At 41.8% G+C, this 22,503-nt stretch overlaps 1 protein-coding gene across 3 annotated transcripts in view; it reads right to left on the reverse strand.

Moving 5' to 3' along the window:
- Positions 1-22,503, reverse strand: part of LOC139631353 (reelin-like) — a 90,291-nt gene that overhangs the window by 35,627 nt on the left and 32,161 nt on the right. For all 3 annotated transcript variants that reach the window (XM_071495565.1, XM_071495558.1, XM_071495550.1), the window contains exons 3-7: positions 19,413-19,551; positions 9,069-9,139; positions 2,060-2,092; positions 1,862-1,940; positions 1,594-1,690 (exon numbers count right to left, since the gene is read on the reverse strand). In XM_071495565.1, coding sequence (XP_071351666.1) covers positions 1,594-1,690; positions 1,862-1,940; positions 2,060-2,092; positions 9,069-9,139; positions 19,413-19,551 — 419 coding nt within the window. The remainder of the gene's footprint in view (positions 1-1,593; positions 1,691-1,861; positions 1,941-2,059; positions 2,093-9,068; positions 9,140-19,412; positions 19,552-22,503) is intronic.

Genomic DNA, 22,503 nt, shown 5'->3' on the forward strand with positions numbered 1-22,503 from the left:
TGTTACACTGATGTAGTTGCAGTGTTGTTAATGCAATACCAAGCTGAAAAGCACTGACTTACTGACATTTACTGGTTGAAATGACGTTCTGTTTGTCTGTTCTGTTTGTCTGTTGCAACTGTAACCACATCTAACAATTAAATCAAGTGTTTTCTACATTTCTGAAGACATTTCTGTCTCACTGTAGAAAGGCCACAACTTCAAACACTGGAGAGCAGTACAACAACATTTTCATCTGGTGTTAAGTTACTCTTTAAATGGCACATTGGTGCAGCGTTTTCCCCTCTATATAATCAATAGAATAAAACCATTAACGGGCTGTAGATTATCTTTTTTGTATCTGTTTTGTATGTGTGTGTGAGCAAAAGAGGGGGACAGTGAGCGAGAGAAGTAGAGATATGCTGTGTGTGCATGACTGTGTGTGTTCTGATTGTCATTGCTGTCGTATTGGTGAAAATCTGTGTGTAAACATTTCTGTGTTTCTGGATGTGCATGCTTGTTGCACTTGACAGAAGAGCTGCCAGGCAGCGGCATCAAACATTTGGAACAGTGACAGACAAAGCAAATGCTTATCAGAGAAGTAAATAGAATCATGAGCCACTAAACACTTCTCTGTTGCTGACTGGCTTTCATCTCTTACAGCAGAATAAACAGTTTGAAAGCAACTTTATGACGATAGAAAGAAGGCATGAATAGGTTTGATAAGCAGTTATCAGTGTATGGGTGTGTGTCTGATGATGATGATGTGTGTGTGTGTGTGCTACACTGCAGGTCAGGCAGTATCCTGATGTTACTGTACTGTGACATGATCATCATATGATATTCAGTCCTATGTGCTCCCTTTGGTTTCACCATCATTTTTAAATATAGCATTGCACTTGCTTTTTTTAACTTCTGTGTCCTGCAGCAGCAGGAGTATTTAGTTTCTGCTGGAGCAAAAACTCATAAATGCCAAACAGATGCAGCAATATTTTGAGTTAAATTCGGCAGATGACTGAAAGTCATTATCTACAAATGATACGTTTTTGTAATCAGCTGACACAAAGACTGAAATTGAACAAACAAATCATAAAACACATATTATTACTTTGTCTACATGTGCAAGAAGCACAGTTTCCCTATTTCAACACATCTTAAGCTGGACAAAGTCAGTATGATCTTTGTTTTTACCACAAACAATTATTAAACTGTTTAATGATATTGGCGCCATCTTTGCTTCTAGTTTTTTTTTTCATCTGAGGTATGGTACTACCTGGTCATTTATATTTGGGCATGTTTAGTCATAAACATGCATGTTTTGGATTTTTTACTAATATTTCTCCCTGTGAATGAAACATAGTTATAAATTCCAAAATGTGATATTTGTTCATCACTAATGCATGATTAATGCTTTTATTTTGGAATCAATTTAAACTACGAAAGGAACAAAACCACAACCACCCGCTGTGGGCTTGGTTAGAAGAGGTGTGGTTACATCTGGTCTACCATAATTTACTGTAGTTGTGGTTGTGGCCACTGAGTGGTTGTTTTAATATATGGTCCATGGGCCATAAAATGTACAGCGGTCGCAGTGTGGTCAAACATGACAGTTACCAGCTCTCGTTCTCCAAAGGGCTCACAGAAAGTGACCGCTCTGCCATGCATCAGTACACCACACTGTTCTCCCACATCACAGTTACTGCACTCAGACCTGAGAGGAGAGGAGAGGAGAGGAGAGGAGAGGAGAGGAGAGGAGAGAAGAGAAGAAGTGAAGAAGAAACTGAGTTATTACAAAAGCAAATAGGATCAAGGAACAATGCTGAGGACATAGACAGTGATTCCACCCTCAGATTACAAGAGCAGCCATAACCTTTTTACCTACCAGATGCTGGGGTCCAGCTCTCCTTGGAGGTTGGAGTCAAAGTCATCACGCAGCACAGCATGTTTACCATGGAGCTCCACTATACATACACATACACCATATGGTCACACATAACAGGTCTTTTTATGCTGTAATTACCTTTGTGATTCTAATATTAAAAGAAAATAAATAACAGCATGAAATGAAATGCAGACTCACCAAGGCTAGGTCTCAACGGGGACTCAGTTGGAGCTGAAACAGAGAAGAAGAGTGTAAAAGTAGTGAGTTAAGGAAGATCTTGAACGTTTGAATGTACAGATATATGTTTATGGGCAGATCGAGAGCTGTAGATGTGCGTAAAGTGTGAGAACATTCATGTTAATATGTGAACAAAAGGAAGCGTACAAAGTATTTTCATGCCTGTGCAGTTTTGCATTGTGAATTGTGCACATGTATTAAGTGTGTTACTAGTCAGTAACTGCAGGGATATGGTCCCATTGTTAAATCATCTCTGAATGAAACAAACTTTCCCTGTGTCCTGGCCGGTCACAGATGCAGTCTCCTGGCTCCTGATGTTAATTCCTTTCAGTAATGAAAGACTGGGCGGCCATGATTAACGGTTCAATGCCAATTAACCGCCATCCTCCCCACGGGCGCCTGTGTGCTGTAATCTGTGGCCACTGCCTAGCTAACACACTCAACCATCAATCTCTCCCAGGGGATACACAGCTCTGAGAAGTGGAGTGAGGTGAATGAAGGGGGGGTAGGGTGTGTTAAGACTAAATTAATCAAACATGGGTATTAAAAAGAAAACACTGGCCTCACTTTCTAGCTAAATTACTAAGAACACTTTGTAGAATACAGTCCACATTTTAGCAACCTGCCTTTTAGTCTTTGTGCTTAAAGGTAGAGGAGGTAGAAAAAAGTCAGCTTGAAGATGTAATAAATCAAAATGAAGCATTTTTGATAGATTAGTTTTGAGGAAACAATTTATTAGCTGGTACACATTGGTAAAAGAAACATGAAAGGTGTGATAAATTATACCATCTGACTGATGCCATGAACTACACTCAAAAAAAGTTGTATGTCCTCAAGCTCTGGAAGTTTCCTGTGATATTTCAGATTTGGTCACTGAGAACATTAAGTAGAATGAAGTTTGTACACTGTTTGTTGTTTTATCTTGTAAATAAATTTCAATACTCTATGTTTCCCATATTGGGGAATTTAAGTTTAACCTTATTTTATGATCAGACAATGTTGAGTAGCACAGTGGCTTTGACCTCAGTGAACATGTCAGCCTTCAGTCCCTCTGAGCCTCTTTACTCTGCTCTGGTAGGTAGGGTGTTTTAAGAAAGCCTTTCTCCAGACTGAAGAGAAGGATAATCTGCCACAGTATTCTCCATCCAGGATGAGCCTGCCCACCTGATAAGACACACTAAGATAACACAGTGAGGACTCTTTCCAAAGTTTCATTTTGAATTACTTAAGATTTTCTTTCAAACCTTAAAGCAGTTTTAAAATTTCCTCTTGGAGAGGGGCTTACATTTGAGGGAGCCCACCCAAAAATCCTCATAGACAACAGAACCTGAATCAGGAGAGGAGGGATTATCAAAAAAGGTTTCTAACTATCTCAAGCTTCAATTTCATTAGCTGTCCTCGTTTTTTCCCATTGGATCCAAATTCTGGGCTCTTAGAAATGGATTTACTATTCAAAGACTGGTAGTAAAGTTTCATGCTGACTGTTGAAGTTGGGGTCTTAGTGGCCTGTCTGACAGAGCTGGGCGGTTCAGTGGCTGCGACTGTTGCTGCTGCTCTGGTGGACCCTGACACTCAACTCCATGGCTGTGGCTCAGGCTCGACGATGAAGCCCATTAAAAGCAGATCAAAGGGCCTTTTTCCTTCCTCTCCCTCTCTCTCCCGTACTCTCCCTTCCTCCCCCTCTAATCCTCCAATGTTTGCTGATTCAAAACATCAATCCCAGCATGTGTAACTCTCTCATGCTTCCTGTAGTTTATTCTTATTAAGCTATAATAAAAATAAAACATACAGTTGTATGCTCAGTTTACATGAGCATGTGTTCATCTGACAAATTCAACCTGAAAAGAGCTTGTATTAAAACTCAATTCCTGGTAATCCACCTTCTCAAACTGACATACAGCAATAAATGCTTGGTTGATATTCTGCTCTCTACAGTCGTCTCCCATCTCTCTCTTAAACAAACCCTTCTAAATCGCTCTCAGTCTTTCTAGTGAGGCCATTTGGCTGGAGAAAGGCCCGGAAGATTTTTTTTTTTTTGGGTGGATAATCCCTTCAAGCTTCCAAAAAGACCTCATTTACAGTTTTCTTTCTCCATGCTTCATCACACTCTCCTGCTGTCTCTCTCACTTTTCCTTCTATCACAATCTCTCCCTGCTGCCCACCCCTCCATCCGCACCCATTCTGTCTCTCTCTGCCTAACCCTCTGCGCATCGGGAGCAGACAGTGGCGCTTATTTCACTTGGATTAATCCCCTCTCACTTTCTTAAAGACTTCAATTACTGCCTCCTCTATTAGCGGCTCATCTCTGCTAATGCCTGTATCTCCCTGGCCAGGGCTTACACTCACAAGCACACAAACACACGCACACACACAAACACACACACACAGACAGACACACACGTGCACGCACACACACACACACACACACACACACACACACACACACACACACAGACACACATGCACACACACACACATACACACAAATACATACATACACACAGATGGCTTTGCCTTCCACAGATGACCCAACCCGCACACATATTCACACATATATACTGGAGCAACAAAAAGGAGGGGGTTCTTAGGAAACTACACCAGGACTAAAATCAGTTGGGTGCTGATGAGCAGGGTTGGGGTGATATGAGGGGGGACTAAACGAGCATAAGCTTTGGCAGACTCAGACATCTCAGCACAAAGAGCGCAGGGCACAAGTCATGTTAAATCTTCTCCCCCTCTTCTCGCCATCTCCCAGCTCTAATCTCCTCTCTCTACTCTGTTTCTCCTTACCCTGTAAACTGTACCCACTGTTCCGATCTCCCTTGTTCTCCTCTCATTTGCTCTATTTCCCTTCATCCTTGACGACATGATCTGCATTTGATGTCGAGTTGCTCCTGTCTAACTGACGGTTGCAATTACTGACTCACTAGGACGCAGGATGCTGTTGTTTTTCTTCTACAATGGCTAAAAAGAGATGGTTCTCCAAGGTCAGATTGCAGCCACTTCACTCCACTCACTCAAAACTAGGGCCCTTGTGTGGGCTTCAATTGGCATTATTACAACAATCATAGGTGACTGGAGAGGAAGCCAGGACAGATCTAACACTTACTATTATTTTCAGATTTCCATGTAACATTTTTTAGTTGTGTTTTTAAGTAAAGGTGCTAAAGATGATACATATTTTTCTTTACAACAGTGAGAATTATTAAGTCTAGCCAAGTGTCTCAAAACACGAGGACAGGCATATTTAGCACAGTAAGGTCATTTAAACATAAATTACACAAACAAAATAGCAAAAGAGGAAAAATTTTAAAAGCAGACGAACAGAAATGAAGACTGGGCAGAGAGACAGGAATAAAGAGGAGAAAATAGGGCTAGAGGACACATTCAGGATGCAAGAGGGGAAGAGATATAGATGACTGAGGTCTCAAGGTTTCTCCCTGGTGAGTGATGAGGGATGGCAAGCGGGCTGGCGTTCAGCCAGGGAAGCAGGCTGGCTGGCAGACCGGGTGGGTGGCGTGGAGGTGGAAGAGTGGAGGCCACCCGTCCCTCCTCTGTTGCACTGTGATCAGGCGTCCCTCAGGGAGCAGTGGCCTCTTTGAGTTATATGTTCCTTTAATAATCCATCTGGGGTGCAGTGCACTCGGCCAGGCCCATAAAGACCTGATTTATTCCCTTGCTGGAAATGAGGGGACCTGGCGATGCTGGGCAGAAACCAGGGACTGCTGGCCCTGCTGTCAGGAGATAGAGCTGATGGATGGCCTGCAGCACCATTCAACACCCACAACCACTCCACCCTTTAGCACTGAGCACCCTTTCCTAACCCGCCCCTATCTCTGCTTATCCTCCAACTTGACTTCTCTCATCTGGGCTCATTAAGTCTTTTTATGGTTGCTCAGGAGGAGCAGACATGTACTTCTGTTTTATCCTCCTGCCTGTCTCTTCTTATACTTGCAATCATTTAAAACAGTGGCAGTACTTTGCATTTTGCTGTGTCATACTTTAAAGCATCTCTAGAAACCTGTCCAACTAATTTGGTGATGCGCTGATTGGTCCGTTGTGCTGTAGATTTCGTTCAGTTGCAGCAGTCTTTGTCAGGCTCCCATTAGTTTTGTCTTCTGAATCCACAAATATCAGCAAAATATGGGGATTTTCTGTGCTCGTTGTGGGTTGAAGTGATGGGGTGTAGATCAAAGCAAACTGGAGGGGGAGCTGGAGGGGTGAATTGGAGGTAGAGTGAAGGGATGGGGTGGAGAAGTGTGCTGGCCCAGCAGAAAGGAGCTCTGAGAGCTCAGGGGGGAGCAGTGTGTCTGGAACCAGGCATCCCTGGTTCCTACACTGCTAGACACACATGTACACACATAAAACCACAGACACACAAATCCAGCCTCTGCTTATGTCTCAGCAGGGTTTTAGGGGCATTAGAGTGGAAATATTAGAAACAAACACCTGTGAACTTGTGGATAGAGGCAAAGTGCTGCATGTCAGATTTTACAAGCTAGTTTAAGACTTATATCTCTCCTCCTCTTTTTTTATCCTTAAATCTCCTATTTACATTAGAATTTAACTGAATGATTTCTAACTCCCTCCACCTCTTTATCATGCTAAACTCAAATTCACTCTCCAATGTCTTCAATCTTTTTCTAGCTCCTTGGCTAATCTCTCCATTTGTTCTTAAAGTCTTCACCCTGGCTGATCACCCCTGATTGCCTTCTTATTTGAGCATCCGGCCCGCTATTTCTCTCCCTCCATCTCTTCCTTTCTCTTTTCCTTCTCCCTTCCTTCTCCTCCATGGATCATAACCCTGCTTTAGATATCTTTTATTTCTCCAGCTCTTCAAAGCTTGAGTCTTAAGCATATGAACTTTTAAAGTGGCTTGAGCTGGCCCTGCATCTTTTATTCTACTTTGAATGCTAAGCCTAGATTTGAAGTAACTTTGCTTAGAGCAGCCTGCACTCTCTTTGCCACTCTGCGGCTGAATTTGGGACTGTAGCCTATTTGATCTTGCTGGAAGAGAATCGTCTACAGGCCTCTGCTTCACCCGCTATTAAGTCTGCCTTTGTTGAGGGAACTAAGACAATAAATTTAATGAGTTAGCTTCTGCATTATCACACTACTATACATAGTAATACAGTAGCTGCACCACGGCACAGTTTGTTTAATGTCAAAGTAGTTCTCAAGTTTCTTTTTTTAGGTCAGGATCCTTGCACAGTCCAGTTTTAAGATTTTTTAAATCTGCACACCTTTTTTGAAGTTGCAGGTTCTGGTGTGGAAAGAGGCAGAGGAACTAATGATGGTGAGTTAGATCAGCAATATAGAGAAAATTATGCTTAATGGAAAATCCACAAGAGTCAAGAAATGATCAGAGCAATTTCTGTTTCTGTTCTTTCCTTTCGATCGTCTCTCTTCAGTCTCCTTTTGCCTTCTGTTGCCTGCGGCATGTTCATTTCTCATTTGTAATTCAGATTTTCTGGCGTAGTTCGGCAACAGAAAGAGTGTTGGGTTATTGGCCATCAAAGGAATTAGCCTACCACAAGGTCAGCCATCCGTTCATATCTACTCTTTCCCCACTTTTTTTGGTAAATGATGTTTAATTTCCACATCACCTCAATACAACACTCTAATCACCTGCAATTGATGACCTTCAAGTTTCTCATTAACGCTATCTCTTCATCACACCTGTTTTTTTCTGTCTGTCCTCCCATCTCTCCCTCATCAATGAGACAATGAAACTGTCATTACTGACACCAGTAATTTATAGCTCTACAATCCTCAGCTATCGCTCCTATGTATCCCTTATCACTTTGACCACTGACTATTCCTCATACCTGTACATTCACTCGTTCACTACAGATTACATTTTTGACATTACCTCACTGCTAGTTTCTCTGTCTGCTACCATTCACAACTTGTGTCCTCCAAGGCATCGCAAGGTCTAAATCTTTACTTTCCAGCTTGTCTGCTGTGAGTAGTTGTGTGTTAGTGTGATATTGCAGGGACTTGGCAATGAACAACTAAGTGACTGTTGTTGGCTGCAGATATTTCATGTGCAGAGGGAGGGGACTCGGGCAGTGTGTCAGTGGTGGTGAGAGGATGAGCTCTCGGGCAAGGAGACAGAGGAGAGAAGCCTTGTCGCTAACTCTCTGTCACTCTTCCAGGCCTGACTGAGGGCTCTGTGCCCTATCTTTTCCAAGTGGCATGGAGCCATCAAGTTGAGCACTCTCCCTGGCATGTGCCACAATCGTCTGCAGTGTCTCCAATGACCTGCTAGGGGACACACTTGTAATAAAGAGTCCCCAGAGACTAGGCACAGTAACTATTTCTTCTAATAAAGATTAAGTATATTTTAAAGCTCAAATTTTGTTGTTTTTACCTTGAAACAGTGAAAAAAACAAGAAGCAGCTAGTGTACCTCTCCACTTTTAGCATTAAAGTCAAATTTGATATACAAGGAGGAGTTCTTGAGTGAGGAGGAGGCTTCTTTCCTGTAAACAAGCAATTATACACACTCAGCATGCAGAGTGGGACTGCACTGTCTGTCAATAGCTACTTAAGGCTGTCACAGAAAGTGGATGTAAGAAGTGTTGGCCATAAAGCGTAAATCTCCGACAGAGAGAGGGGGGAAAAAAGCTGAGTTTAGCATAAGCTGAAATTAAGCTGGCAATATAGGACATCCAAATATCTCTGGCTCTGGCTGCATCGTTAGGGAGAGCCAAGAAGTGCTGCAATGCCACTGTCATGAAGAAGCAGCATATCAACCATACTGTGTCATCCATATTCTGACTATCTGTGCATTTGATGGACAGTAATGGGAGGTAATAAGCAGGGAGGGTTAGCATATGTGTTGGTGCACGTGTGCTTGAACATATATGTATCCATGCAGATACATCTTCCTGTAGGTGCTGTATATTAACACATTTGTGTCATAGAGGAGGGAAGAGGGGTATACTTTTGTTGTTCCTGCTACTCACCTCCTTGCTCACAGAGCTGCTGGGCCAGCGCATCCTTGAAAATAATCTGTCCTCGATGTGTTGCTGTGGCACTGAGAGACAGAAAGAGAGAAATCAGGAGGAAAAGACAAAGAGAGAAGGAGCATTAACACAAACAGCACTACCACAAAAGTTAACTAGTCTGTCTTTAATATATGAAGATTAATACAGCACAGATGGCATCATCAACCAAAATGTGCTCTAGCATCATACATAAAAGAGATTTTCTGAAGTTCATTATGTTGTGACTTTGGGGTAAAAACAAAAAGAAATACCCTCAGAGCCCTGTCAAAATGGGAATTTTAATAAACTAGCTTCTCTGAGGCTCTGTGGGATAGAATAATATTTACATGTGAATGACAAACATGACAAAAAAAGAAAGTAACCGTTAGGCTGACTATACATGCACAGGTGCATTACTCTTATTTGGTGAGCAAAGTTGTTTGTTGCTTGTTTCTATGACAGCATTTTTGTGCTCATACAGTATAAAAGAGTGAGGGTTATCAAATGCCTTCCAATATCATCACTTCCCTGCTCTACTGCATTCGTGCACGCCAATGTAAATCTAACTGTATGTTGCGTGCTACCGTGTATGTATGGAATCTAATATGAATTCCTTCCGGTGGCCACGAAATGCATTATTCATTTGAAAATGGAGAGATGTTTCAAAATCTAAGAGGGTGAAATGGCTCAGAGTGCAGTGGGATCTTTTACACAGATACTGAGACGTGCTCTACTGTACTGTAGCCATGTGGAATGAGATACACTCTCATTTGCAACACCAGAATGACAGCGAGAAATATGCGTACTGTAGAAGCTGCTTGAGTACAGAGATATCATCTCTTCCGATAACAACAACAACAACAATACTACTACTGCTTCAACTACTAGTGACAATAAGCAAAAAAATAAGACAGTAGTTGTCATAATGTTCATGTAAGACAGAGGATAATACTCATCGAATAAAGAGTTTAAAATAAAAGCCCATAACGCAGAGAGATTGACATGGAAAGATTACTGTGTTTGCAAGCTGCAATTTTCGGAGAATCCTTGAAATGAGTTATTAATAAAAATAAAAAAAAAGAAACTGTAAAGTTTTAGAGCCCTTTGTAGCTCATTCAAGTCAGTGGCAGCTGCAAAATAGTCTGTATAGTTGTGTGGCCCTATGAAGGAGGCAAGAGGAGACGGCACAACACTTTTAGTTGGCTAGTAAAAGCTGTATTGCACCACTCCTCCAGTGTAATGTGTGTTTTCCCAACACAATACACAGAGGGAAACAGTTGGAGTGGGACTGAGGTCAAAGATATAAAGAGGATAAATATCACAGCCATGACGTGTTTCCTCATTGACTTCTTGTAGTATTACTGCGTGTCAATCAAGGAGAGTAGAGCAGTTGGGAGTCTTGTCTCATCTGTTTGGCACTCAGACAACATTTCGATGTTGTAATTTGGCTTTGGTATTAATAATGAGCATCATCTGTGGCTTGTAAAGCCGAGCAACTTCACGCTAAAGCACACACTGACACAGAACTGTGTGTGCCACCCACATACAGTGAGAAAGTCCCTTCAAGGGGCACTTGTGGAAATAAGAGGTCTTTTTCTAGGTCTCTGCCATGTAAGGACACACTTGGGTTCCTTACACTCAGTTACTCTCAGTGTTCAGGGCATTCCCAGGATCCAGAGACATTGCACAACCTTTCTATTATCTAAGTGAAACAAATAGAGCTCTGGGTAACCTCACTGTGATTTCAACTTCACTATATGTCATCATCAGTGGGAAGCATCCAGACAGTTTTCTGTGTGCTGTGCCGTACCCGGTCAACAAACTGTCCATTGCATTGACTGAGAGGAGGAGAGGAGAGGATTAAAATAAGCAAAGCTTTATGGGGTCTACAAAATATGTTAGGTACCTGAATCACCTACCCCCCCATCCATTTTATGCAATTCCTGCTTCTTGAAGTCTCTTTCATTCTCTGCCATCTCATGTGGATTTTGTCTTGCACCTCCCAAATTCTGCCCTACTCTGGCCCACCATGCAGACTCAGGCCTTTTATGGGTGCCAAGGCATTTACACGTTCATCTCAGCTCATGAATAATGAATAGGCCCCTTATTAATTAGTAAAGAGCTCCAGTGCTTGTGCAGAGCTGGGGAGAAAACATACATAATTACACTCATATTTCAGAATTGGGCGAAAACTAATTTGAGTTTGGTATTTATGAATAAAAGATGGTGCGTAACGAACAGCGGGAGGGGATGTCGGAACAAGGCCCTTAAATATTTACTAAACACAGTCTCAAGTCAAGTTCACTAAACAGATTCTGTTAAGTGACAGGGGACAGGGGGCTCTATCAAGTAGCAAATTTGACCTCACGCATCTTTTACTCATATTTAGCACACACACATCTGTGACAGCAACCCTCTAGCCAGGTAGGAGAAAAAAGTCCTACAAAGCTGACAGCAGTGGAAGCATGCTGCATCCACACAGACATTTACCCTGTGTTAAAACAACTCAAGGGGTCGTGTTGCAGGAGCTTTTTGCATCAACAAAATGTGTACTTATCATACAGCAGAATGGCCCCTGTCAAAGGTATATCATATTTTATATTATATTTTTGGATTATTTTTACTGATGTACAGATTTGCATTTTAATGTTGTAACTCATCGAGGTGGAGCAGGTTTTTAACTCTTTTATGTGCTGCTGGCTAGTTTAATCTGAAATGATGCATCATCATGTCATAAACTGATTATATGTTTCGCTGGTAAGATCTTAATTTGCAAAGCAATTGTGCAATAAAATGTAGTAGGATAAAGAGTACAACATTTTCCTCTGAAATGTAATGAGTATAAAGTATAAAGTATAAAGTAAAATAAAATGGTACTGAAGTACCTTAAAATAGTGCATAAATAGAGTAAATTACGCAGGGGTATCTTTGAAAATTCAAGTACTTTTCTGTTTCTAATGATGTTGTTTTCTTCACCTTCAATAAATACAAAGGCAAAACAAATGAGATAAATTCAGTGGGAAATTCAGAGCTGTTCCCTTGTGTACGAGTGAGTGGTCTGACTGTGTGCGACTTAATAACATGTATGTCATTAAAACAGTAGCCAGGAGAGGGCATTTAGTCTGAGCCGGAGAGTGTGTGATCGGCGCAGCGCGACGCCAGCGTCTGTCCTGCCGTCACACTCCAGCAGCTCCTCAGCGTGTGTCTCTCATTACCATCTCCACTCTGGGAGCCACACACGCACACACACAGAACAGCATGGATACACACAAAACATTTATTGAACATCTAAATGTTAATTTGACTTTCTTTGAGGGGGAAAAAGCAATTAAGAGCCTAAATGTGTTGGTATCTTTTTTTCTCCTTTCTCTCTCCTCTGATTCAAACGAGGGATCATTCATCTTGTGTCATCCTCTCCCCTCTCATTAGTCTGGGGAGCAAATCTGAGAGATGGGAAAGAGAGAGTGGCCGAGGAAGATAGAGAAGAAGAGGAGGATTGAGAGAGAAATATGGACAAATTGAGGGGGAGGGGAGGGGATTTGGTCTGAGAAGGAGAGATGGGGGTTAGATGGCCTTGTCTTCAAAGTCCACAATCTGCTGTCAAATAGCAAGGCATACAATAAAAGGCAGGGATCCAGCACGCACACACACACACACACACACACACACACACACACAGAGAGACAGAGAGAGAGGGAGACTCCAAGCCATATATGAGCTTTAACATGTATGGAGATGGACAGGCTGTCACTCAAAGAGCTCCCAAAAGGGCCTGGAGTGGGTAATTACCAAGCATGTCTTCCATGTTAGATTACATGTTGCTGTTGGCCATAAGTATCCCCCAGGAACCAGCTTGACAGCTCCCTGCTAAGCACACACACATGTACGCACGCACATATATGTATACGCGCACACACACAGTGGGGAACCCTGACAGCTGATTTACCCTAAAGCCATATACATGCAGTTAAATATATCTGCTGCAATCTTAAAGACAGGAATGACAGGAACATGCACTGAATACTGACCACACAAATAAACTTTTGTATGAGTTTTTACAAAAAGCCAGAAAATAAATGATTTTCTCTTCCCACACAAACTATTACATCTGAGGGCAGAGGGCACACACATCACCTCGCTCCTCCCTCGTTAGACGACACTCCCATCCCATTCTCCTCAAATCCCAATTAAAAGCTCATTTTCTCTCCCAGCTCACTAGGCCTGTTGGTAATCATGATTAATATGAGGAGTTTCAGTGGGGTGCAGTTCCAGTCGCCAGCACTGATTTGGTGCATTTGGACCAACCCCTTAAAATAATACCCCCTAATTGGTTGATTTATCTTCCATGTTGAGGACCAGCTGTGGTTATGGCATCGCAATCAGGGACAACGAGTATAAGAATGGAGAGGCAGAAAGATGGAGAAGTAAAGACGGGACAATGAGAGAGGCTGAATCTGCATTCAGTTCTCTCCAGATGATCACTGTTCAGGAGCTTGGGTGAACTGTAAAGTAGGTTTTCTTGATTTCACCCCAGTCTTGATATTTTCATACCCATAAGGGCCTGAGAGGGTGTGACTGGCTTCGTGAAATCACATTACTCCCTCCCCCCTCCCTCTGCCCCTAAATTAATTAATTGAAAAAGGCTCTTGGAGAACATGCAAATTTAATGAAGCTCCACAGAGGAGGGATTTGGGAGTTGTTTGGCAAATTACCTGCTTGTTAGCACAGGGTCATAGAGAGTTACAGCTCTGAATACAGCCAGAAGAAGCACAGTTACTGCTCAGTATACAGCCAGGAGAAGTGCAATTGACCTTGACTGCTGTTAGTGACTAATAATTAGGGGGATTAGGAAAACAACAGTTCTTAGTAAATATGTGAGCCTAAAAAGGTACTCATTTTCAGGCTCAGGCAAGTTCACATGCAGGTAAAACGTGATTTCTTTCAGTCTTGAAAAAAGGTGCATTTTAAAAACCTTAGTCTGCCTTCCTCACATTCTCAGAAAGGGTCAGATTAGGACAAGATGGGAGAGAGACAGGAATATAATGTATTTGCCCAGAGTAAACAACAGAGAGATGAATCCCTGCAACAAGTCATGTCTGTTATTTATCTTGTCAGTCTCAACGGAGCGGAACAGACAGCACAAAATGTCGAGCAATCATTTCACACAAAATACATCTAGAGCAGACCCCCTGTCCCTTGAGCATGGCTCATTTTTCTGCATTTAAAATGAAGTGCTTTTCTTTTTCAATCTCCATGCTCTATTTCATCTAGAATTGATAGGGAGGTCACCATCTCAGCAGGTGGGACGGCAACCTCCTGATGAGACTGTGACTCTGGTGCAGCACATATGTGATGCGGACAATTTATGGCAGTATTGATCAGAGCACTGGTGTGTGCTATTCATGTATCTGTGTGTGCATGTGTGGCTCTGTGTACACAGGTGTATGTATATAATTACAGGGGTCATGGACTGTCCTGTGGGAAATAAGACACTATCATGGATGCAGAGACCTTTAGGATAAACATCAACAGGAGCCTGGGTTGTGATGTGTTGAGGAGCCCAGGAATGGGTTTGCCTCTAAACCGTGATGATTTACTGTTAAATTCTGTAAAAAGTGACGCATTTTGAAAGTTTAAGAAAGGTTAAACACATGAGTATGAGAGATATAGGAGTCGCTGTCTTATATGTGAATGTTTGATATATGAAAATTGGAATTATATGGGTGGACTGTGTCAGATTTGCAGCTCTGGTCGGATTGTGGAGCAAAAAAGTGGATCGGATTTATGTGCTCTGTCATCTTTCACATTACTCCCCCATATTTCTATATCTACAATGCCAAAAATGTGATTGCCTTGAACCAATCATTCATGTTCCCTGGCCCAATGTCTACAGTGAATCAGTCACACAGCCAGAGGCCAGTATGGAGCTTTAATGATGAGGGGAGCTCATTAACTAGTGATTTTATGCTGAAACAGACTCCAAGATCGACTTGAATAACAGGAAATCAATGTAGAAGACTAACATGAGGAGAAACTAGAAGCTGGGTGAGATAGGTCATCTGTCAGCCTGATGCTTAAACTCTGACCTTTGACCTCTGATTAATACAACAAGCTGTCTATCATCCTCCTTGTCAGGATCATAAATTGGAAAGTTCAATCCAAATTTTAATTGATCACTTTATTCCATGATTGAACTGCAATGTTTCCAAAAAGGACATCTTCACCTGATGCTTTTGTGAGGTATAAATATTCACTGTTTTCAGGACCCTGAATCTAGTCGGTTGGTTCTGAATTTTTAGCAGCACACATAAAAGCAGCAGCACATCTGCGTTACAGCTAAGTCCAAAATGTTTGCTACCTGCTGCAGCTTTTAAGAGCAATGCCCTTTCTACAAAAGCAGCCAAATCATTCTGTTTTCTCTTCCAGCAGTGGACTGTGGTCAACCTCATATGTGCTATACAGTACAGTAGTGTTCACAAACTTCATGCTCACAGATGGCAGTATCAACAGTGCAACAACACTTGGCATAATTACAGAACAGGAACTATTCCTTTTTAATTACAGCTAATAAGACAAGAGAGTATTTGAGCGCCCACCTGCCCTTCCTCACTCCATTTCTATTTCTCCTCCTAATTGTCCCAACAAGTGGCTTCAATCTGTCTGGGACTCCACAGAGAAACCACAGGTAGCAGAGATGCATAGAGAGAACAGATACATTTGCAAACAAATGCATACAGACACACACACATGCGCACACACACACATATAAAGACAGACATACACAGCATGCCATGACATACAGGAACAGTGTGCCATTAGATCTGCAGACACACGTCTCCTCAGGGGGGCACTTTGAAAAGGGGGGGGCTCACATCCAGTAATTAAAGCAATCTCCAACCCAGCAGCTGTCTGAGTCCCACAGGGAGGCAGTACAAAACACTACAGCTCAAAAACATGTCTCTCTCACACACACACACACACACACACACAACACACTAACACACGAGGATATGTTCATTTGGACTGCATGTGTCCGTACAGCACCCAGATACACTCATATAGCACCCATGCACAAGTATGAGTTAAGCACAGGGCTAAGGTTGTGTGAATGTTTCTCTGAAGGTAGTTGTAGTCGCACATAAAACCCCACACACACACACTGCACCGACTGCCTTGAGGCTGTAAGTGAAGCAGAATAAAGGCAAAGAAAAGAAAAGACACACCAGGGCATCTTTGCATTCACCAGAGGAAGCTATTAACCATTCTCACCTCTGCTAAGTGCAGCAAAGCATTCAGTACATTATGTGGTGTTGTGGACTGTCATGTCTGTGCAAGAAGAATAAAAAGTGGGGCACAACTGTGTTTTATGTAATCATTAAAGCATGAGTTGGTTTGTATTTTGTGTAAGAAAGGGTTTTATCTTGGCCTACAGTATATATACACTGAGTGTGCCCAATTATGACTACAACTGATGGTTACTTTAAAAAACTAAATATATAATATAGAATATATAGATTTTTTTATTCTAAATTATTAAGTCTTCAAATTTTCATAAAAAAACGATTTCCCAGAGACCACGGTAACAGCATCAAATTTTTTTTGTTTTGTTTTCGACAACACCCCAAACCCATACATATTAGATTTACACTGATAGTTGTTATTAATCTTAGCATTTCAACTTGATAAAGGACTGAAATATCAATCAGAAATTATAAAAACTGTGGATGTATGTGTGTTTTCCCTATTCCTCCACCTCCTCTGCCCCTCTCCTCTCCTCTTCTCCTCCAAGGCCTCCACTTTTCTTCAGGTGGCAATTTACAGCCACCCAGAAAATGAGTTCTTCTAGATCCCCACGTCACTGCACTCTATCACACTCCGGCTAGTGATCTGTTACCAGGAACACTCCCACAATATCGCCCATAAAACTGCTCATAGGCCCAATATTAATGCAGTGTCGGACTGGCTCCAGCCCTCTGAAGGACGGAGGATGTCTGTGGCTTTAATTTAAACACTCATGGACACCGCTTGTGGAAAATGGTCCTTGTATCCATCAGGGCAGGACAACTGTGCACAAGGGCAGAACATTGTATTATTTACATTTTGTACTGTCAAGACAAATGTTTTTTCCATAGCACTATATTTTTATTACCTTGGTTGACTTTTAAACTGACTGTAGCATTTGTTACAAAACTGCATTTCTGGGGAAGAGTCCATTCATAAAAACTAAGGTGCAGAGGCAACAGCGGCCATACTTTTCTGATCGAATCTTGCCCTCAAGAGTAACAACACTGACAATCCACTCCTAGAAAATTTGATGTGGCACCCAAGGTGGCCCTGGTTTTGGACACAAGGGCCTCGTCTGCTGAATTCCTCCACTGAACGTAGAGAGGCTAGTTCTGGAGACGAGGATATACTGGTGGAGATGGAAGCTGTGAACTGTAACGGGGTGCAGTAAGAGTGTGTGTATATGCGTGTGTGTGTGTGTGTGCATATGTGTGTGTGTGTGTGTGTGTGTGTGTGAGGAGCAGTCTCTAGCCAGCTGGATAGTGACTGGCTGACTTTGATAAGGTCAGCCGCGGGGGTCCCTATTGTCATATAGTCGTGGCCCCCTGCCAGCCCCACTGTCATCAGCATTGGCACACTGCTGCTCCGTGGTTTAAACTCACCCACATACACATAGCTCATGCACTGACACACACACAAATACAGAGGAAACACACAGTCCTCGTAAGCTGACACACATTCACCAGTAAATGTGTTTGCTGGCACACAAAAAAGCCAGTAAATCTGTTTGGTTCTGTGGATATGGTCTAAATGGCAGCTCCACTTCAGCAAATTCCCAAAGCTGAATCCTTTTCTGTTAGTCTGTCCATAAAAGGTTGTGTCTGATAGTCTATCGAGTCCCTCCAGGAATTCACTAAGGGGTTTTTGCAAAGACTGCCAAAATATTTAATTTAGTTGTGGTTTTTATGAAATTTTCAATGTCTTTCAAGTTTTGAAAGAGGATGACTAGTGATAAAAAAGGGATTAGTTTGCAGTTTAATTTGACCAAACCATTAAAATCAGATGATATTAATACTGTTTTCTTCTTTGGATTTCATTAAAAAATACACTGTTCTGTATACTGTTCTGGATATAAAAGTCAGACAATTGCCATAGTCAAATTTATAAATATTGTAAAATTTGTGGGTGAATTTCTTAAAGATCTTTGTAATGTGATGCTATGCTGCTGTGACTTTGCATGGGGCTGAGGCATCTGAATACTCCCCTTCTCTCTACGTTGCTCCAGCAGCAGCTGCTAATTGCATTTTGACTGATTATCAGCATGAGGCTGTAAATCACCAGCCAAGAGAAGCAGAGGGAAGGAGAGTTAGATGGTATTTAAAACAGATAGAGATGGAGAAAATGATGAAGAGCAAGATAAACCAGAGGAAGGGGGGGACAAAATGAGAAAAAGGAAAGACCAAGATTGTTCTCAAATGTACACAGCTAAAGGTGCTCAAGCAACATGTTACTTTCAGGGAAATACAGTAAGTTACATGTACACATAGAAATGAAAGCTAAATCAACTGTGCAGTGTCAACTGTAACTGCCCCTGAATGTGTTGCAGTGGGCTAAAAATCATAATAAAGCCCCTAATAGAAAGCATTTGTTCTAGTAAGAGTGGAAAGCTGCTCACCATTACATTAAGGTGAGCAGCTTTCCAAGAAAACAAGAAAATAAAAAAAAATAATGAAATAATAGAGATAATAAAGAAACGAAACATGATTTTCTTCTGTTTCAAAAAGTGTGTGTGTTTGTGTGCATCACACCCATCCTTGGGGGAAGGGTGGATCTGACCAACGGCTTACATTTTTTCCTATGAGAAGAGTGACGGAGCCCATTGAATGAGAGGATGGGGATATTTCCGTTAATTCTCAGCAGGGTAAACACACACAGGCATTCACACCTGCTGCTGCACAGGCCATGTCAGGCAAGGTAATTAGGATATAAACACACACGCTAACTCTGTTCCTGGTTTAATACTTTTTCCAGTCAGCATGCATGCTGTCTATGACAGGATGGCCTTAAACATCCTTTCTGCGGCTCCAACAAAGAAAACACCGCCCATGGTGTGAGCTGATCTCTCTGGCTCACTGGGTAATATGTGGCCACACAACATTAATGGATGTTATTGTTAGAGTTTACGACTTCCATGTCAGGGTTAGATGTGTGGCAGTTGTAAAGGTCCTAGTCTGTGTCACAAAGCTATTTCGTTTGCAATTTCTCAGTGTTATCACTCTTAGACATTTTCTTTTCTTCACATGCACACACATGACTTACAGGAAGTTGACGCAGCCAGTGCCAGGTGGTGGAGCGATCCAGACAAAGCTGAAACTGGTGGAGGGCTGGTGGCTAACATGGGAAGCAACCACACTGCAAACAAACTGGGTTCCACCAAACTGACGCTCTGGTATCACACCTGGAGGAGAGAGGAGAAGAGAGTAAGTGAAACAGAGAGAGATAGAAAGTGAATGAGTGTCAACAAGACATTCGGTTTTCAGTCATTCCCAATACAAACATTTCACTAAAGCCTACCATAGTTTTTCAGAGTTATTCCTCACCTTACAGGTAGCAGCTGGTTTCCATTTAGTTTAGTACAGCATTAAAATGAACTTGCAAAGACATAGGTTACAGTAATTTGTCACAGTCTTTGTTATGTTTGCTTTTATGGGGGTAAAAGTTACATTATCATTGTGTGGTGAGCCCATTTATAAGACTGTGATTTTTATGGTCTGCCAGTGGTCAATGTTCATGGGCCTCCCGACAACTTTGCCTTCATAAGTTGCAATGTCAGAAAGCCACACCCAATGACAAACAATTACACAGATGTGGTGTAAAGGATTCTATTTAATTTATGGCCTCTTGGGTTAAAATGTGTTTTTTGGTAGCCAGCTCTCACTAGTTTCCCACCAGCTGCCTTTAAAAATTAATACACACACTGCTGCACACTCATAGAGTTACTTTCACAAAACTGTGATGGATTACCAAAACTATCTCAAGCAAGTCTGTTCAGGTTGATTTTATGTAGTACTGAAATGAAAGAAGACAAGTAGGAACACATTAAAATAAAAAATGGTGTGCTGGGCAAGATGATTTGTGGCAAAGTCAAACCTACCAACTTGTGTACAATTAAAACTTTGAAACTAAGAGAGTCACAAAGACCTGTGTGATATAAGGAACTGTTAATAGTGAAAACAAGGCAGAGTACTGACATTTACCTATGTCTGGAGTGTTGAACATATATATCCACCTTACCCCATCCTCCCTTCTTTCCGTTAGCTTTTTACTTCTTCCTCACTCGTTTGATGTCATGCCATTGTACTATTAATTTTTCCATCCACTGGCATCCTGCAGTTTCCTTTTTCTTCTTTCACTGCTGCCTGCCTCACACTGACTTCTCATACACCTTCTCTCCTTTGCTCTTTTTCCTCTCTCCTTCTCTTCTTTCATCATTCATTTTTTCTGGACACCTCCTTCTTTGCTCCCTCCCTGTGAGCTGACACTACATAATGAGGGTCTGAGTCTGGCTATGATTGCACCGATGGAATGACATCATGTCACACAATCTTTCCTTCATGTCACAGAGGGCAAGGGCAGGATGCTGCTGGACTCATCGATCACTGTGCAGACATACAGAACAGTTTAATAATTTACTGTAACTAAACGGCTTTGTAGTGACTGTGCAGTAACTATTGTAACACAACTAGAGTATGCATTTGCATCTCCTGGGCAGATAATCTGGGCATCTGTCATAATTCAACACCAAGGTAAGATTGTGGTCCAGTTCACATGAAGCAAACACATTCAGCCAGTTTAAAAATGTATGTGATGTCCCATCTGTGTATGACGATGTGCTCTGAGCTGCAGCGCTCTGGCAGACGGCCTCTGCTCTTTAAAACCTTCAAACACAACCCCCTTCCCTCTACTTCTCTCCACTCCTCAATCATAAATCACTTCACTGAAAACATAATCAGCAATGATTAATAACATCTGAGCTTTAACATCCCCTGGATCGATGTGCAAATCAATATGCAAAGACTGTGTATGTGTGCGTCTGTGTCTACGTGTGTGGTTCAAAACTAATTATTTAAAGAGAAATAATTCCACCCATTTCTGACAGTAATAAATTTGACTTCACAGATTGCATCCATAAATACGCACAATGTCGACAGCACCGTAAATGTGTCTGTTTGACTCTGCCAGCTGTGTGTGTGTGTGTGTGTGTGTGTGTGTGTGTGCGTGTGTATTTGTGTGTTGGTATTCATTTGTAGCGTTGTGCAGAATTTATGTTGATGTGTATGTGTGCGACGGTACAAACAAACCTAGTTATCATTGCTGTCGGATGAAAAACTAAGAAAAACAACCTTGTTTTTACATGTGTTTATTTTACCCTTTGGGTTTTCCAAAGGTTTTATTCAACCCGGTTGTAAATTTTCTAGTCATGTAGAGAAAACATCAAACTCTTTAACTGGAGTTCAAACTGAATGATCTTCAAAGCTAAATGATTTAAGAGGTTTTCACGTGACAACAACATATTGTGACATTATGTGCAAGTACATGCATCATGTGGTCCTAATGTGTCAGATTTATGAGGTGTCAAGCTAAAGCAGCCCTACAAGGAGCTGCTGGTGTGTAATAACAGACTGAGATGTAATCACCCACTAATACTGCTGTTCTCCAATCACCTCTGCTGCAACCTCTCTGTGTAATGGTCGCGATTTACTCCTAAGTAAACACATACACGCTCACACGGGAAACACACATAAACACACATTACTGTCTAGGGTTATTGCTATGTTGTTTGTTTGAGGAAGATCTCCTCAGCACCCTGTCTTTACTGCCAACATACAGCAGCTGTGCTGGTCTTCTGAAGCACTCAGGGAAGCATGCATTGACATACACATACATCTCTACCCCCTGACAGAAAAGAGTGCCATTTTCAGAACAATTTTCTTTCTGTTATGTGCCACACATTTACTCCCACAACCAAGGCAGTCAAGACAACAGTTTTGGGACTTTTTGTCCAATTTTGTGGCAGACTAAGAGAAGGAGAAGTGCTATGAATGTTTCTCACCACAATGCCATGGTGCAATTTGAGAATCCCTGCAGATGTGCATAATACAAGCTTAGCCCTCGTGGCAATGAAAAAACTATCTGGAAAGGTGCAATGACGAACAGAAAGAGCAGCAGAATGAACAGAGGAGATAGCAGGAGGAGGAAGGAAGGGACATGGCTCATGTGGACAGAGGGACAGAAACAATAAATCCCTCATTCAAACCAAAAAAAGGTGGGAAAGGAACCAACAACTTAAGTGTTAGAGTGGTTTTTCATTAACAGTTATGACAAACTCTTGTAATACAACCATAACTAA

This window comes from Trachinotus anak, unplaced genomic scaffold (assembly GCF_046630095.1).
Source record: "Trachinotus anak isolate AG129_WGS33_773 ecotype Australia unplaced genomic scaffold, CSIRO_AGI_Tana_v1 ptg000002l, whole genome shotgun sequence".
NCBI lineage: Eukaryota > Metazoa > Chordata > Actinopteri > Carangiformes > Carangidae > Trachinotus > Trachinotus anak.